This window comes from Panthera tigris, chromosome X (assembly GCF_018350195.1).
Source record: "Panthera tigris isolate Pti1 chromosome X, P.tigris_Pti1_mat1.1, whole genome shotgun sequence".
Lineage (NCBI taxonomy): Eukaryota > Metazoa > Chordata > Mammalia > Carnivora > Felidae > Panthera > Panthera tigris.
This window is the reverse complement of record NC_056677.1, coordinates 81516521-81536184: the sequence shown is the minus strand read 5'-3', so window position 1 is coordinate 81536184 and position 19664 is coordinate 81516521. Positions and strand designations below refer to the sequence as shown.

The 19664-nt window shown below is 44.4% G+C and overlaps 1 protein-coding gene across 8 annotated transcripts; it reads right to left on the bottom strand.

Annotated features, from left to right (window-relative positions):
* Window positions 1–135: 135 nt before the first annotated feature.
* On the bottom strand, window positions 136–13952 carry ARMCX4 (armadillo repeat containing X-linked 4). Of its 8 annotated transcripts, XR_001511481.2 has the most exons (6): window positions 13863–13952; window positions 13221–13294; window positions 12314–12403; window positions 11892–11975; window positions 11521–11611; window positions 136–483 (listed from the first exon to the last, which is right to left on the bottom strand). XR_001511481.2 is itself a non-coding variant. In XM_015542879.2 (5 exons), exon 5 carries the CDS (start codon window positions 11019–11021, stop codon window positions 2919–2921), a length of 8103 nt encoding a protein of 2700 aa, XP_015398365.1. In that variant the 5' UTR covers window positions 11022–11165; window positions 11892–11975; window positions 12314–12403; window positions 13221–13294; window positions 13863–13952; the 3' UTR covers window positions 2142–2918. The 8 variants fall into 8 exon arrangements, 6 of the variants coding, with proteins under 6 accessions (XP_015398365.1, XP_015398366.1, XP_015398367.1 ...); XR_006213454.1 differs by lacking the exon at window positions 11521–11611; XM_015542879.2 differs by lacking the exons at window positions 136–483; window positions 11521–11611 and adding an exon at window positions 2142–11165.
* Between the last annotated feature and the right edge of the window lie 5712 nt (window positions 13953–19664).

The following is a 19664-nucleotide window of genomic DNA, read 5'->3' as shown; positions in this document are numbered from 1 at the left end:
GAAAAGAAGAGGGCCTCTTTATAGGTTATGAATGAAACTTTCTGGCTTTCACATATAGCATTTAATTGCTGATTAATTTAATTTGGCTTTTCATTATTTTTTTTCTAGAAGTCAAGCATAGAAATAGTTACACAATTTTCTGGCATTCTTTATATTTAATATTTCCCACATATTTCTCAAAAGTCTGCTACATAGAACCAGCTAATGCATCTCCTTCCACCAGTGCCATCCCAGTTCACCATCGCTGAAAGCTCTGACAATTCCTCTGCCACATGTTTCAGGTGCCTATCTACTCCACCTACCATCAGTGATGGGGTCCTCCTTGCCAGATGGGCAGCAGGTGATTCATCTCCAAAATTTCATCACAGTGTTTGCCTTCCTGAACTACTGCTTATATCAACTGTTGTAGGTTGGCTTCCTGGAGAGCAGACTCAGAGTTCAGCATGAAGGGCTTTTATTAGGAATTGCTCTTGAGATCAAAATCTGTAGAAGGGAAAAGAAGGAAGCAGGATTGGACAGAAGGAGAAGTTTAGCTGTCCCATTTGGGGCAAGAAGGCCATGTCAATCAGCCATTGGATGAAAGTACCCCCAGGAAGAGGGCATGACCTTGGGGGATGTGACTTCCCAGCTGAGGCATTTCCTGAAAAGGGATGACAGCTGAGGGCTGTCTGCTGGCAGCACTCCTAGCAACTAAATAATAACCTCTTTATTCCTGAAGGAGGATTTAGGGCAACAGACTGCCGAATCTACCACAAATGTGACATCATTTTTTCCACTAGAAACTTAGTGGCCATTGAATAATAGAATTGAGAACAGTTTTACTTTTAAAATGATTAACAAGATTTAAATTTTCAAACATTTACACTTACATTTACAGCTTTATTTAAATATTTATTCAAAAATTTAATTTATACCTTCCAAATATCTAGACATCAATATGTGAACCTCTATTTATAATTTTGCCCTAGTTCCCTGATATACTATTGACAGGTCTGCTTAATCCAAATCCATCCATTTCCTCTTGGCAAGTTATGCAAAAATTTGTGGTGTATATAAAAATCAGAAAATACAGATGAGCAAAAAAGAGATAAAACTGCCCATTAATCTAACACCCATAGAACACTATTAACACTCTCAGAGTATACACCAAAGTTTATACAGGAGATAATTTAGATATATACTTTTACTTTATAAAAAGTATAGCATGTGTTTTTGCAGCCTATTTTTCCCACTTAAGATTAATGCTGAGTTTTTTCCAAGTAAATAAGTCTGGATGCCCATCACAATTTTCAGTAGCTGCAAGATGTTTCTATGTGTAGGTACACCCTAATTTGTTTAGCCAATTGCCTATTTTGAGACACTTGGGTCATTCACAATTTTTCACTCTTCAAAACAGTATGAAGATACACAGCTTTGTACAAGCCAATTATTTGATCATCTTCTATAGATAAATTTCTACAAGTGGAATTACTGGGTCAAAGATCATGTGTATCTTAAAGACTTCTGAAACATGTATCCAAATTGATCTTGTACCAATGTATGCTCCCACCAGCCCAGTTTGAGAGTGCCCCTCCCACCACACCCTCACCACAATCTGGGGTGGGAGAAAGGTGGATATTCTTCAGTATTGATATACTGAATCAATATATCAGTTGAATATTGATATACTGAAGATATAAACACCACTCTCAGTGTTTCCATAAAGGCCCTGCCTCAATCAAACTTCTAAAAGAAATCTAATAGAAGCACTAAACATTGTTCTTTCTTCTATTATATTTTATTACTTCAAAATAATAACTAATGTATTTACCTTACACAGACACCAGAGTTAGTCAACAAAGAGAATGTTTTCCTATTAAATACCACCAGGACCCTAAAATAAAATTGTCCCTCTATGTATGCCCTCAAGATAAGTTCCATCATTTCTTTGTTCAAAGAGTGTATCACTTACTTCCTCCCCTTGCTATTCCCATGGCCAGTAGTGAAGTCTCACACTTTTATCATCTCATACCTGGACCATGGCAGTAACTTCCTAACTGGTGTTCCAATCTCCAGTGCCCACTCTTGTCCCCACCCCAACTCTGACCCATCCTGCACACAGATCAGCTACATTCTTTTCCTTTAATTGCTCATTCCTTTGGTCACAAAAGGTTGTGGGGTCACCCAGGGGTGGATGGAGTAACATTAAGACAACTCAGTTTAGCAGTCAGGGATCCTCCATGAAAGGGCTCACCCAAACTGATGGATTACATTTCCCATCACTCCCCTCCCCACACGTGGAACTCCAGGCAGGCCAGCCTCCTCTATGGAGCAGGATTTCCACCTCCATGCATTTCTTCCCACCACTCATCCCTCCTCCAAATGCTCTCCCACCCCATTTTTATCCTATCCTTCAAGCCCAGCTTCATCAAGTGTCCCCCTCCTCTGTAAAATTTTCTCTGACCACTGTTGCCTGCAGAAGTTTCTGCACTGTTTGGCCATGATCAGAGGTTCATGGTTTTGTAGTATATTTTTGTTTCCATACATCTTGCCTTTCCAAATAGATCATAAACCCAAGGACAAAGATGTGTCTCTTTTTTCCTGCTTATGACACACAACTTTATTGATGACATAAAAATAAAGCCTCAAATGTATAAACATAAGTCCACACAAAGGACCAAAAATTACCTTACTTATGAAAAATCAGGTCAGTTTCTGCTCATGAAGCATACTAAAAATATCTTGATCCAGACAAGGTAATAATCAACACATGTATTTTCAGTACAAGTTTGAATTCATTTGGTGTTCATAAAGTGATCCAGCTATAGACCATCATAAGTAACATCAGTTTCAAAGTTATAATGCAATTTACAATGTGCATTACCTCCAGGCAGCAAAACCAAAATATTACTCAGATTTGTTTGGAAACATATAACTAATCAGAGTTTACTTAATAATAGCTCAACTCTTTCTTTCACCTCAGGGTCACTGTATTCTGCTGCTAAGACTCGAAGTTTCTTGGCACATGCTTTAGGTCGTTGGAATATGAAATAAAGGGAATTTTTACTGAACTTGTCCTGGGTAAATACTTTTGCTCTTCTTTTAAAATGGTAATTTATATTTTCAAATAGTGAAAGAGCATTAAGAATATTCTCTTTTGTCTCTTTCTTGTTAAAGATATTAATCAGTGATGTTGGTGCATTGGCAATGAGTAAGTCTTTTGTCATAGATGGATTTTTAGAGAAATTCAAAAGCATTCCCAAAATATGGTCTTTGGTTTCTCCACTTCCCACAGTTAACAAACGAAGAAATTCTGAAATATAATTTGTAACCATATGCTGATATTCACTAATAACAGTCAAATGCTTTATCAATCTTAGTCCAGCCAGCTGCACATTTGAATTCAAGGGATAGGTCACTGTGTCTTCACATACTTGGTTTAAGTATGTTTTCACCTTCCTATGATTTTCAGCAGCCACTGAGATGTTATTCAGTGCATTTAAAGCCTTCTGCCTAACACTGGGATAGGGATTATTGAGCAAGCTTTCAATAATTGATATTCTACCTGCATTACGAATGACTTCATGGGAAAATGGATAATCAGGACTGTTATATAGAGCATTATTGGCTATTTCATGAATAGAAGGATCTTCAGTCATCTCAATCATGCAAATAAGTTTTTCAAGTTCTCGTGGATCCATATTAGCTTCGCGTTTACAGCGACAGGTCCAGGGATGAGTTTTCTCCTCACACCTGATCTTTCTGATTTCATCTTCAGGTGGGAACCAAGACTCATTTTGGTATGGAAATTTCATTTCCGTCCAGATCATGGCTCCCGCCCATGACCCCATTCCTGCCCCAGGGACCATGGATGGATATGTGCCTCTTGACTCAATTGACTTTTTGGCTTTAGTCTTAGGTGCAGATTTGTCCTCACTTTTGTTTTCATTACCATGCCAGAACCAAGACCTTACATCAATTCCACCAGAAGCCTCAAGGTTATCCTTGGCACTGGCCTTATAGACATCTCTCTCACTCTTGGATCTGAACTCATTACTCTTCTCAGTATCAGCCCAAAACAAGGACCTTAAACTGATTTCCTCAATATCAGGGCTGGACACTCTACTTAGCTCATCCTCATCTACATCCTCAGTCAAAGACCAGGACCCCATGCAAGCCTCTTCCTCACCCCCAAGCCTAGACCCTGTAGTGGCTGCATCTCCATCCCAGAGCCAAGATTCCTTCCTGGCCTCTGCCCCAGCCCCGGTTCCCACACAGGAATCCACATGGGCTGCCTCTTCAGATCTGGTCCAGGACTCAATATTGGCCTCTTCTTCAGCCCTTGATCTGGATTCAATACTGGCCTCATTTTTACCTCCAAGTTTGGACACAATACCAGCAGCCTCTTGCCCTCTCCTGAACCAGGACCCTGTAGTAATCTCAGCTCTAGTCCCAAACCAGGATCTTTCATTGGCCTCCATCTCAGCACTGACCTGTGGTCTTCCACTGACCTGGTCATCAGCCCTAGCCCAGGACCCTCCACTTGCCTGATCCTCAGGCCCCAGCCTAGATCCTCTACTGGCCTCATTACCAGGCCTCAACCCAGGCCAAGATTTTCCACTAGCCTGATCCCCAGTGCCAGACTGAGAGACTTCCCCACTGGCCAGGTCCTCAAATCCAGGTTTGGAACAGCTATCAGCCTGATCCCCAGCCCCAGCCCAGGACCTTCCTCTGGCCTGACTCTCAGTGCCAGCCCAGGGCCCACCACTAGATTGGTCTGCAGGCCCTGTATCAGACCCCTCAACAATCTGGTCCTTAGCACCAGACCAGAACCCTCCTCCACTGGCCTGATCCTCAAATCCAGGTTTGGGACAGCTACTGGCTAGATCTCCAGCCACAACCCAAGACCCTCCACTGACCCGACTCCCTGTATCAGCCCAGGACCCACCACTGGATGGGTTCATAGGCCCTAGTCTAGATCTTCCAACAGCCTGGCCACCAGCCCCATCCCAGGACCCTCTTGCATTAGCCTGACTCCCACGGCAAGCACGGGACCATCCATTGGACTGGTCTTTAGGCCCTGGCCTGGATTCTCCACTGGCCTGGTCCCCATTGCCAGCCCAGGAATCTCCAAATGACTGGTCCCTGGGACCTAGCCTAGACCCTCTACTAGCCTGGCCCCCATTGTCAGCCCAAGACCCTCTTCCACTTGTCTGCTCTTCAAATCTAGGCTTTGCCCCACCACCAGCCTGATCCCCAGGTACAGCCCAGGACCTTCCATTGCCCTGGTCCACAGCTTCAACCAAGAACCCTCCACTGGCTTGGTCCTCAGAGTCAGCCCAGGACCTTCTGCTGGACTCGTCCTCAGGCCCCAACCTTGTCCCTCCACCAGCCTGGCCAACAGCCCTAGCCAAAGACTCTTCTTCATTTACCAGATCCTCAAATCTAGGCTTGGACTCACCACCAGACTGATCACCAGTCCCAGCCCAGGAACTCCCACTGGCCTGGTCCACAGTCCCAACCAAGAATCCTCCAATGACCTGACTGCCAGTGCTAGCCCAGGACCCATTACTCGACTGGTCCACAAACCCTGGCCTAGACCCTTTGTTGGCCTGTTCCCCAGCCCTAGCCCAGGACCCACCCCCAGACTGGTCCACAGGCCTCATTTTGGCCCCTCCACTGGCTTGGTCTGCAGTGTCAGCCCAGGACTTTCTACAAGACTGATCCTCAGGCCTGAGCCTAGACCCTCCACTGGACTGGCCACCAGCCACAGACCAGGACATATTTCCACTGGCCTGATCCTCAAAACTAGGCTTAGATCCAGCAGACAGATCACTGTTCCCAATCCAGTACCCTCCACTAGCTTGGTCCATATCCTCAGCCCAGTACCCAATGCTAGCCACATTCCCAGCTCTAGCTTCAGCCCAAGACCCTCCATTAGCCTGAATCCTAGCCCCATCCTGGGACCTTCCACTGTCCTGTTCCTCAACTCTAGTCCAGGACCCTCCAATGGCATCTTTCCCAGCCCAGGACACCCCACTGGCCTGACTTCCAGCCCAGGGCTCACCAATAGCCTGGTTCCCAGTACTAGCCCAAGATCCCACACTGGCCTGGTTCTCAACCCCAATCCAAGACCCTCCAATGGCCATGTCCCCAACCTCTGACAAAGAACCCCCACTGGCCTTGTTCCTAGCCCAGGACTCTTCACTGGCCTGGCTCCCACCCCAGAGCCCCCCACAAGCCTGGTCGCCAGCTGCAGCCCAGGAAGGAAAACCAGCTTCATTGTCAGCCTTAGCCCCAGCCCAGGACTTAATATCAGACTTATTACTAGCCCCACTCCAGGACTCGACACTGGCTTCATTCTCATCATCAGCCCAGGACATGCTATTCTCCCAGTATCCATCCCTGGCCTGAAACCTAAATTTTATCCATCGCTCAGAAGCAATCCAATCCTCAATACCAATCCCATTCCAGTAATAGTCATGGACCCTAGGCTGAATTTTTCTGCAGGCCTGAGTGCCTGTCCCACCGCCACTCTCAGAAGTGAGCATGGCTTCAGTCTTAGGTTTTACATAGCCCTCATCTTCTGTGACTTTTGCCTCAGACTTGGGTATAGCCTTGTCCTTTGCTCCAGGCAAGATCTTATTCTGGGAATGGGCCGCAGACTGAGGCTGGCCAGAGCTCATCATATGTGCCCCAGCCTCTACCTTAGACTCAGCATTGGTATTTCCCCTGACCTTACTCCTGGCACCAAGCAAGGCCTCACCCTGAGAACTGGCCACAGCTTGGGGTGAAAGAGAGCCTCGTCTATCTTGCCCAGCCCCTGCCTTAAATACCACATTGGGATTGTCCATGACCTTATTTCTGGCACCAGACAAGGATTCACCTTGAGAATTAGACTTGGCTTGGGGTTGGGCAGTGTCTATTACATCTGTTTGAAGCTGAGCAGAACACATTGTATCTGGCCCAGTGCCTGCCTTAGACATAGCACTGGGATTGCCCTGGATCTTACTCCTAGCACCAGGCAAGGTTTCACCTTGGAAATCAGACACAGCCTGAGGCTGGGAAAAGCTTGTTGTATCTGCTCTGACCTCTACCTTAGACACAACATTGGGATTGCCTCTGACCTTATTCTTGACACTAAGCAAGGCTTCACCTTGGGAATTGGCCACAGCCTGGGACCAAGCACAGCCCGTTGTTTCTGGCCCAATCCCTGCTTTAGACACAGCACTAAGATTGCCCCAGACCTTATTCTTAGTGCAAGTTGGAGCTTCACCCTGGGAATTGGTCACAGCTTGGGTCCGGGAAGAGCCTGTTGTATCTGCCCTGACCTCTGCCTTACACACAGTGTTGATATTGACCCTGACCTTGTTCTTAATATCAGACAAGGCTTCACCCTGGGTACTGGCCACCACGTGGGGCCAGGCAGAACCTGTTATATCTGCACTGGTGTCTGCCTTAGATACAGCATTGGGATTGCCCTTGACCTTATTCTTAGTACCAGACCAGGCTTCATCCTGGGAATTAGTCACAGCTTGGGGCCAGGCAGAGGCCACTATATCTTGCTCAGTGCCTGATTTAGACAAAGCACTCAGATTGCCTTGGACCTTACTCCTGGCACCAGAAAAGGATTCACCTTGGGAATCAGACTCAGCCTGGGGCTGGGCAAAGCTTGTTATATCTGCTCTGGCCTCTACCTTAGACATGGCATTGGGATTGCTGCTGACCTTATTCTTCACACCAGGCAAAGCCTCACACTGAGAATCAGCCATAGCCTGGGGTTGGGCAGAGCCCGCTGTATCTGGCCCAGTCTCAGCTTTAGACAAAGCACTGGGATTGCCCTTGACCTTATGCTTGATACCAGGCAAGGCCTCACACTGGGAATTGGCCACAGCATGGAGCTGAGCAGAGCCCACTGTATCTGACCCAGCCCCTGTCTTAGACCCAGCATTGGAATTTCCTCTGAACTTGTTCTTAGTACCAGGCAAGACTTCACCCTGGGAATTGGCCACAATCTGAGGCTCGGCAGAACCCACTATATGTGACCCATTCTCTGCTTTAGACACAGCACTGGGATTTCCCCTGACCTTATTCTTAGGACCAGACAAGCCTTCACCCTGGGAATTGGCCACAGCCTGGAGCTGGGCAGAGCCCACTGTATCTGGCCTAGCCCCCATCTTAGATACAGCATTGGAATTTCCCCTAACCTTGTTCTTAGTACCAGGCAAGACTTCACCCTGGGAATTGGCCACAATCTGAGATTGGGAAGGACCCACTATATATGGCCCAGTCCCTGCTTTAGACACAGCATTGGGATTGATCCTGACCTTGTTCTTAGTACCAGGCAGGTACACTAGGTTTTCACATTGGGAATTGGCCACAGTGAGGCACTGGGCAGAGATTGTTGTATCTGCTAGAGGTTGGGCACAGCCCATTGCATCTGCCCTAGCCTCTGCCTTAGACACAGCACCGGGATTGACCCTGACCTTGTTCTTAGTACCAGACAAGGCTTCAACCTGGGCATTGGACACAGCCTGGAGCTGGGCAGAGCCCACTGTATCTGGCCCAGTGCCTGATTTAGACACAGCATTGGAATTGCCCTTGACTTTGTTCTTAGTACCAAACAAGACTTCACCTTGGGAATTGGTTACAACCGGAGATTGGGCACAGTCCACTGCATCTGGCCCAGCCCCTGTCTTAGACACACCACTGGACTTGCACCTAGCCTTATTCTTGATACCAGGAAAGGCTTCACCCTGGGAATTGGCCACGGCCTGGAGCTGGGCAGAACCCAATGTATCTGGCCCAGCCCCTGTCTTAGACACAGCATTGGACTTGCCCTTGACCTTATTCTTAGTGCTGGGCAAGGTTTCATCTTGGATATTAGACACCTCAGGCTGGGCAGAGCCTATTGCACCTGGCCCAGCTGCTGTCTTAGACACAGCATTGGGATTGCCCCTGACCTTATTCTTAGTACCAGACAAGGCTTCACCATGGGAATTGGCCACAGCCTGGGGCTGGGCAGAGTCTGTTTTATCTGTTTCAGGCTTGGCAGAACATATTGAATCTGGCCCGGTCCCTGCTTTAAACATAGCACTGGGATTGCCCCTGAGTTTATTCTTAGTATTAGGTGAGGCATCATCCTGGAAATTGGACATACCATGGAGCTTGGCAGAGCCCATTGTATTTGGCCCAGCCTCTGACATAGATATAGCATTGGAATTGCCCCAGACCTTATTCTTGGCACTAGGCAAGGCCTCACCCGGGGAATTTGCCATAGTCTGAGGCTGACCACAGGCCCTCAGGTCTGCCTTAGTCCCTGACCTAGAAATGGCATTAGGATCATCCCTGCCATCAGGTAAAGCATCAGCTTGGATCTTGACCCCAACCTGAGGCTGTGCACAGGTTTTCATTTCTATCCCCACCTCTGCTTTACACTTGCTTTTGGCTTTTCCCCTAGCCTTACCTCTAGTACCAGGTAAAACCTCAACCTGGCTCTTGTTAGAAGCCTGAGACTGTGCCTTTGTGTCTGTCCCACCCCCTTCCTTAGACATGGTGTTGACATTGCTTTTAGCCTTAATCCTACCATCAGGCAAGGCATCAACCTGGACATTGGCCATAGGATGAGGCTGTGTATAGAGCTCAATGTCTGTCCCAGCCCCCATCTTAGACATGGTATTGGGATTGTCTCTGATCTTAACCCTGGCATCAAGCAAGGCCTCAGCCTGGGAATTGGTCCTCAAGTTTGCCCTGACCCCTGTTTTAGACACAGCATTGGAATTGCCTCTACCTTTAACTCTGGCATCAGGCATAGGCTCAGCCTGAGCACTGGCTATAGCCTGAGGTTGAGCAGCAGCCCTCGTGTCACCTCCAGTCATTGTCTTAGATGTGACATTGGTATTTCCTCTGTCATCATCCCTGGCCCCAAACATTGCTTCAGCCTGTTTCTTGGCCACAGTCTGAGGTTGTGTTGAAACTTTCATATCTGCCCCTGCCCCTGCCTTACACACAGCATTGGTATTACCCCCAGCATCAAACTTTACCCCAAGTATAGCCTCAGCCTGGGTCTTGGCTACAATCTGAGGCTGAGCAGAAGCCCTCATGTCTGCCCTAGACTCTGCCTGAGACACTGTTTTGTGATTCCCCTTGGCCTCAACCCCAGCACCAGGCATGTTGTCAACCTGGATCTTGGCCACAGCCTGAGATGGTGCACAGGACTTCATGTCCACTCCAGCTTCTTTCCTGGACATGGTATTAAGATTTCCCTTAGCATCAACTATGTGACCAGGCCTGGCCTCAGACTGAGTCTTGGCCACATTCACAGTCTCATCCAGGGCTCTTGCCTTGGTTTCAGCCATAATTCCAGTCTTATTTATGGCACCCATCTTGGCTGCTTCCCTGGTCACTCCCAAGGCCTCATTCTGTGTCACCATTACTTTGTTCGTGTCTTTTTCAGCCAGTAAACAAGCTTCAACTTTTGTCTGGGTCATTACTTGTTTCTTGGTTTCTGCCCTGGCAACCAGTGCCCAAGCTTTAGCCTTGGTCTGGGTCACAGCCTCCTTCTTGACTACTCTCCCAGCCTCAGAGTCAGTTTGGGTCACTGCCTCTTTCATGGCCACTTCCCCAGTTTTGAGCTGGGCCACATTCAGAGTCACTGCCTCTATCATGCCCCCTGTTGTGGACACTGTTTTGGCCTCAGACTGGTTCTCTGCGTCTACCTCAGCCATTGTCTTGGCCTGAGAGATCACCTTAGCAATGGTGGTAGTCTCTACTTCAACCCCAACCCTACCTCCTGCTCTAGTTTCTGCTCCAGTCTTGGCCATGGGTCTAGTGTCAGTCTCTGTTCCAGCCATGGCTTCACTCATGGCCAAGGTCTGGTTCTGTACCCCAACCACAGTCTCCATCTTGACTCTGGACCCATTTCTGGAAAGTTTCCTCACTCCCTGGGCTCTTCCTTTGGTTAGTTTGTGAATGCAGTAGCAGGTACCAGCCCAGATCACCAATCCTGCAGTCACCCAACCCACTTCCTGAATGCGACCCATGTAATCACCCCTACTGAAGGCACGAACAAGGTACGGGGAGCTCAATCAGGATGGGGAAAGAGGGTAGTAGGTCTGGGTGTAGGCCTGTGAGGGCGCTGGTCTTCAGCCACTTAGAGGCCACTACAGCTGCCACTGGAGGTGGACCTAGAAGTGGAGGAAGGAAATGGACTAAAATTTCTCTTCTAATTTCGTGCATCATACAGATAGATATACAGAAGGACAGAAAAGTGTAGAAATGATGTGTTTGGTGGGAGAAGAGGATGATGAGCAAACTCTCTCTCCATCCCTTTTATTTTCTCCCCTCCCCATTTTCCCCAGTGCCCAACAACTTTCCCCTAAGGTACATCCATACACATTTCCTTACACCAAATGAATAATGAAAAAGATGTTGGAGTGTGGTGCTGACTATGAATGGGGGAGACTGAGAAGCCCTCAGACCTCGATTTTTACTGGACCTACTCTTGTCACCACTCCCAGAGGTCCCCACCTTCATACCAACCTGTAATGATCAAAGCAGTTCCCTCCTCTTTCCTTCTTTTGATTGGTGATATACCCTAAAGTAGATCTATAAACTCATGAGATCTGTGGACCTAGAGACAGACAGACAGACGGAGGGACAGATGGGACTGGAGACTTTGTTCTTAATGTGACAGGCACATTATCAAACTACGTTTCTATCTTGCTCAGTTTACCCCACTTTCTGTACCAAAATAAAGGTAAGAGTGTGGGGTAAGTGACAGAGATGGTAGGAAAGGTGGCTGGGAAAGGGAGAGGCTAAGGATCCTCCAGACTGCACACTGACCCTACTAGATGCACACTGGTCTCCACCAACCCACCCTGGAGATCTACAGGTATTCCCCATCTTCTTACCAGTCTATACCGATCAGAGGCAATTTCCTCGTTGTTTTTTTGCTTCCAGTAATCTCAAGTCCTACAGCAGACCTGCAGGCAGATCTATGGACAAGTAAACAAACAGGAGGTAACAGACACTAAGTCCTCATAGAACACACAAGTGCCCTAATCACTGACCCCAGTACCTGCCTTGCCAGAGCCCATGTCCAGTTTGCTAATGTGTTCCATCTTGTGATCCCTCCTCTTGTCTTCTCAGTCCACTCCAGCCCACCCTTATCCTAATATTACTCCTGTTTCCAGGACAGAAATCACCAAGGGATTGGCAACACTGTGGAAATCTGACAGAGTGTAGGAGAGGCAGAAATACCCTCCACTAAGACGCTCTCAAGTCTCAGCCACCTTCTGTGCTCACCCTCTTGTTATCGCAAGGCACTGCTCACCTTCACACCAACCTTCATGGTTCCAGGCCGGTCTCCCCCTTTCCCTTGCTTCCAATGGTAAACAGCCCTACTGTGGGCCTATGGGAAGACCTAGGAACAAACAGAGAAGAAGGGGAAGGTTAACTGTTGAGTGCTTGTTACATCCCAATATCTAAAACAGGGGTCCCAGTACCTGCTGTGCTAGATCTAGAAACCCATTCTCTGAAAAGCAGAGCTTGTGGCTTCCCCAGCACTGAAATGGGGTCAGTGATTAGGGCACTTGTGTGTTCTATGAGGACTTAGTGTCTGTTACCTCCTGTTTGTTTACTTGTCCATAGTAAAAGGGAGGCAGAAAAAATAAAAGGGAAGAGACAGAGGGAAATTATTTTAAAACCACCTGTAAGATTCTAGGGTTTCTCCCAAAAGTCCATCATTTCTTTCACCAAGGTGTTCAGACAGGGGAATCTGGAAAACTGGAAATGGAGAAAGAGATGGAGGCCCCCAGATCCCTTACTCTAGAATCATACATAGCAGACTGCCACCTATTTCTCCTTAAATACATCTCTAGGAGTCTCCAGCAGAACAGACAAGGAGTGAGGAAAGGCTTTTTCTTTTGTAAAATTGCTATGCCTCCTGGCAAAGGCTATCTCAAAATATAATAATAATGTTCTTTGATATAATTTGCATTTTCTCAATATTATCTGGAGTGCAAATTAAAGCATCCATAGAAAAGTTTGCTGTCTTTACTGGTCTTCAACATACAATTTAAGTTAAAAATCCGAAGCTGGGTAAGTAAACGCAATTTAAGGAAAGTCCCCTAGTTAGCCCCACCCTATATCCCAATCAGACAGTGGTACCTAAGTTCCTGCCTTAGAGAATGCACACAGAACTTCAACTGTCCATAGGCAGTGCCTGTGCTCACACTAACCTCCACAGATCCCGTGCAGTTTTCTTCTCTCTTTCTTCCCTTGCCTCGCCACAAAACAGTGCCACACCGATCTACTGTCCATCAGACAGAAGAGAGGAAACGCGCTGAGTGCTTGGACCAGCACGGAGGACACAGATCCTAATACTCACCTTTCTGGATTCAGGATCCCTGTTATCAAATGTCCCTTCCCGCATTCCAAAACGCCATCCCACCAACCCCACCGTCCGGTCACCAAGTCCCACCATTTTCTGTGTAAATGCCACGGCGACATGTCCCTTCCAATGAAAGGAGCAGGAATCTGGACGGAAGTGTGCGGTCAGCGATTAGAATCAGAGAGGATGGGACATCTCAATCTCTGCATTTCCCTTTCGAGACACTCCTCCCCGCCACCCCACCCCCACCCCCCCCAACCCCACCCCCACCCCCATCCCCCCAACCCCACCCCCACCCCCCGCCAACTATCCGCCTTGTCAGAGCCCAAGATTCCCCAGCACAGACGTAGGCAGGGGGAGGGGACTCGGGAGAATCACAGCGAAGGCTCCTGGAACTTGAACCCGCTTTGTCCGGTATCCCCGAACCAGCTACCGGGGTTGGTGGGCGGCTGCCCCCCTGGCCTCAGCGCGCGGGCCCCAGACCCCTTACTTGCTCCGCTTTCCTCGGACCCAGTGCCAGCCCGCCAGGCGCAAGGCAGCGGGGAGCTGATACCTAGAAAGGAGTGACGACTGCACGGAGAGCTGCGTAGCTCTGCAGCTCCAGGTCACGTGAGGGCCTCGCGTCACCAAGCTCTCTCCCCTCCCACCCCACCCCCTCTGGACGGCCGGGAGTTTTGCAGGACCCTACCCCCCACCTCACGGTGCACCAACTCCCCCTCCACCCGTCATTGCGGTGGGCCTTAGCGTGCACCGCCCAGTCACTCAGCTCTGTCCTCTCCAATCTGAGTAGCCTCTCTGTCTTGCGGTTGTGGTTTGCCCTTCTAGGGTTACTGGGGAGGGTCTGCATCTCACCCTCCCCCAGGCCTTTGCTCTAGTCTTTTCTCTGGATTCTTAGAGGAATCCTCTGTTTCTGCCTTAGACTATAAGACCAACAGTCCCCAACAGTGCTGCACCAAAATGGGCCAGGGAAGGGATGTCAGGAAAGGAGGCAGAGAATGCATTTAGAAAGGACGCTTAACATTTTTTATGTTCTTTTTTTAATTTTATTTTAACAATTCACTCATGGTTTTTGTAATCGGGAAATGGAGTCAAGCCATTTTCATTTGACATTTAAATTTTAGCTCGCAAAAATAACAAAACACATTATTTTGTGCCACATTAGTTGCTATGAACTATTTCAGTTTTCAAAACATATTAGTAATTACTGACATTTTATATACAAATGTCAAACAAAATCACGGTTTCAATGTCATCTATAATCTGTGGGAAAACGTTCAGTTTTCTAAAAGTTTCAATTTCCCACAAGTGATTTACAACCTTTTGAGGTTCTGACTGAAATGAACTATGATCTTGTGTCAGGTGTCTGGGAACTTCCTCATAGATGACTCCTGGATGATTGAATGAAGACCCAGCTCCTGATGAACCCAGTGCCTGAAAACTGGTGACTTCCGAGATTAACCTGTTTTCCATTTTCAGGGCTTTATTTGGATTTTACACAAGCATGTCTCCTCACACCCTGGACAGGACCAACTATTATCCCACTGATGGAAATGAGGCTTAGCAGGTGGAATGTTCATTTAATCACGACATTGGTGAGATATCTCCAGTATCTGTTCATGTACTATATGTCACCCTAGCAGCAGCTTGTGTTCAGCACCTTCCAGTGTAGAAAGTGGTGAGGGTCTGTAAATGAAATCTTTGTCATTTTTCCCTCACAAAAAGCACAGTTTACAGGATCCCAAGCAGTCACCAGGAGAAAGAGGCCTTTTCACTCGCTGCCTTCTGTGACAATTTCACTGTACCACCCATACAAGCACCTCAGAATAATCCCAGAACTCAGGGACAAAGTATGCAGAAATTAGTCCCCATTCAGCTGTCCCAGCTAGGGAGTCATACTCTAAATATAGACCCTTAAGCAGCCTCTTTCCTTGAATGCTGAAATATGACACTCTAGCAGGAAGCTCTCCCTACAAGGGGCCTCTGTGTGGGGGAGGCCCCTCTAGGAAGTGAGCCAAGGAGCCCAGAGTGCTCTAGAACCTTGATATGACTTCTCAGAACTCAATTGCTCATGACTAACTTATATTCTCCATCAAATTGAAAGATTCATAAGTTGATTACATAAACATTTAATATTTTATTAAAGTAAAATACAAACCCCACAAGCATAGGATGACAAATGGCTAATTTGTGGTAATCTAAAAACTTACAAATCACTAGTAAAATGAGAACTCAGTAGAAATATGAACCAAAGACATGAACAGATTTGTTGTCAGAAAAGAAATACAAATAATTGATAAATATATGAAAAGATGCTCAATTTGAAAGAAATGCAAATCCAAACAACTGTGTCTTACGTGTTTCAGCTAGAAGTTTGTCAAAATATAGAAATTTGATAATGTTGTCGATTGGTTTGTGGGGAAATGGGCACTCCCACACTGTTGGGCCACATATTGTGATGCAACCTTTTTTCAGAGAGCAATTTGACAAAATCTATTAAATGATAAATACAATATCCCATAAATTCTTTGACCCAGCAATGCTTTTACTAGGAATTTAACCAGCCCATATACCTACACAGTTTCACAAAGCAATGTATATGTATTGTATATATGTATTATAAATACATTTTATATATGTAATGTATAAACATTGTATTATGTATTATATATACATTGTATATATGTATTGTATATACATTGTATTTATATATATGTGTCTGTGTGTATGTGTGTATATATATATATATATACATATATATGTATATGTATATCTAGTAAAGAATATCTATTGGGTATCTATTGCAGTACCTATAAAGGTTAAAAAAGCTGAAGAAACATACAATGTCCATCAATAAGGAAAAAATTAAATACATCATGTTAAATTTATACGATATGGGGACGCCTGGGTGGCTTAGTCAGTTAAGCATCTGACTCTTGATTTCTTGATTTTGGCTCAGGTCATGATCTCACAGTTTGTGAGTTTGAACCCCATGTCAGGCTCAGCACTGACAGTGTGGGGCCTGGTTAAGATACTATTCCTCCCTCTCCCTCTGTCCCTCCTCTGTGCTCTTTCTCTCTCCCCTCTCTCTCTCACACACACACACACAAAATAATAAACTTTACAAAAATTGTACAATATGGCTAATAAAAAGATTTAGTTGTGTGTATTCTGATGTAAATATACTTAGGGTATTTTATTATTTGCTGTTTCTTTTCTGTAATTACATGCAAATTCCACAATAATATATTCTGGTATAAGAGTCAAACCCAGGAAAACACTAGTATCACTTTAAATCCACTGTCTTCACCCAAAGCGCAGTTACCTCCCCATTGTTATAAATTTGCTGTGTTAACTGCTGGTGGGAATGCAAACTGGTGCAGCCACTCTGAAAAACAGTATGGAGATTCCTCAAAAAATTAAAAATAGAACTACCCTATGACCCAGCAATGGCACTACTAGGTATTTATCCAAGGGATACAGGTATGCTGTTCCAAAGGGACACATGCACCCCCATGTTTATAGCAGCACTATCAACAATAGCCAAAGTATGGAAAGAGCACAAATGTCCATTGACCAACGAATGGATAAAGAAGATGTAGTATATATATATACAATGGAGTATTACTTGGCAATCAAAAAGAATGAAATCTTGCCCTTTGCAACTACGTGGATGGAACTGGAGGGTATTATGCTAAGTGAAATCAGTCAGAGAAAGACGAGTATGATATGACTTCACTCGTATGAGGACTTTAAGAGACAAAACAGATGAACATAAGGGAAGTGAAGCAAAAATAATATAAAAACAGGGAGGGGGACAAAACATTAGAGACTCCTAAATATGGAGAACAAACAGAGGGTTACTGGAAAGGTTGTGGAAGGGGGATGGGCTAAATGGGTAAGGGGTATTAAGGAATCTACTCCTGAAATCATTATTGCACTATGTGCTAACTACCTTGGATGTAAATTTTAAAAAATAAATTAAATGTAAAAAATGCTGTGTTAAATGCTTTTCTATACATTATATACAAACAACTTATTGAAATATATAAATGGTATCATATTTAACATACTGTTTTGCAACTTTTTTCCCATTTAACATTGTATCTCAGAGAGCTCTAAGTTCCAGTACATTTATATCTGTTTTATTATTTTTAATTGCTACATACCATTCCACAGCTTGGCTACACTATTGTGTATCTAATTTCATTCCCCCACACTAATTAATGAACATAAAATTGTTCTGGGTCTGGGGCTAATAAAAACAAGGCTACAATAATCAATCTGGAACATACACCTTTGCCCACAGGTGGAAGGATTTCTTCAGGATATTCTCATATAAATAGAATTGCTAAGTTATACATTCAATGCTGCCCAATGAAGAATATGAGATTTTATATATTTAATGGGTATGCCACCAAACTGCTCTACAAAGACACCAGGTAATTTATACCCTTGTCAAGCACATGACAGGACCCTTTCCCCCATGCTCTCATGCACACTGTAAATTAGCAATTAGTGCCAATATAAGAGGCAAAAAAAAAGGTATGAGGTTGTCCTTTTAATTCACATTTTCCTAAATATCTATAAGTTTGAGCATCATTGCATATGCTTATTGGTCATTTGCATTTCTTCTCCAAAATATCCTTTGAGTATTTTTTCATTTAGTATTTTTCTCACTGATTTGTAGTTCCTTGTGCATACCTATACATTAGTTGTTTTTCTGTTATATAAGTTGGACATATATTCTACCAATCTGTCCCTGACATCTTAATTTTATGGTATTTTTTTATATCAGAATTTTTATATTTTGATGTAGTCAAATATATTAAATTTTTCCTTTGGCTTCTGGGGTATGTAATCCATGTATATTTGAATACATACACACATACACAAATACATATATGCATATATATCATATACATGTGTTTATATGTACATGTATGATATATATGTGTCCATATATATTAAAATGTGTGGCCAAATCCCAGTACCATTCATATAATAGTCCATTACTCCTCAACCAATTTAAAATGACTAGTGGTAAATTCTCATTTCTACTCAGATATGTTTCATAAATTGACTTTTCTGTTCCACTGAGACATATATATATATAATATACATATTTAATATATGTATATATACATATACATGTATAATATCACACACACATATATGTATAACTGCCTCAATAGCACATTTTGAATTGGTATAGCTTTGCAGCAAGTTTAGGTGTCTGGGAGGACAAAGCGTTCATTGCTCTGCTTTTTCAAAATGTGTTTGGATATGCTTGGACATTTCAAGTTCCAAGTTTAATTTTTTTAAAAACCCTGTTTGGCTTCTATTACAATTGCATTAGATTTGCAGATTAACTTGGGGAATAATTAAAAGCATAATAATAAATTATTTTCATCCAGGGCCATGTAGTATTCTTTAAATTTATTTATAGCTTTTGTGCCCTTTTGTAAAATTGTATAGTTTTCTTCATGTAGATTGTACATATCTCTTGTTTGCTGTATTCCCACATATTTCATATTTTTTGTTAACATTATGAATGGTAGTTTTATGCACATGATATTCTTTTTTGCTTTTTAGGAAAATATTTTCAGTTTTTATAAAAATTACGCATGCTAACTATAAGCGATGCAATGCAGTAAAGTACAAAGAAGAAAGGTAAACTATCACTCAGATTCCAATACTGTGAAATAACCATCAAACTTTCAAAGAACAATCAAATGTCCTGGAACATGATATGTTATTTAGATCTGAACATTTCATCCTTTAAGAATATATTATTAATATCTGTGTACATATATCTCCTTATTTCCTTTAATTTATTCTGTCTTTCTCATCTCTAGTCATGTGATTATCTCAAGGTCTCCCATTTGTCCGCAATTCAATTTTTAGCCATGTCTTTCCATTTCAGCTGTTTATAATTTATTACTTCTATGATAATGTTATTTGGGCCTAACTTGTTCCTTAGTTTGCAATCTTCCTTTTTATCTAATTCTGCAGTCTTATCATCTCATCTTTGAGCTCTTGGGTTTTTTTTTTTATTAAATCTATATTCTTCGTAAGTTCTTCCATAGGTTTTTTTTTAAATTTTTTTTCTTAATGTTTTTATTTATTTTTTAGACAGAGAGAGACAGAGCATGAGCAGGGGAGGGGCAGAGAGAGAGGGAAACACAGAATCCGAAGCAGGCTCCAGGCTCTGAGCCATCAGCACAGAGCCCGATGTGGGGCTCGAACTCACAGACTGAGATCATGACCTGAGCCGAAGTCGGACACTCAACCG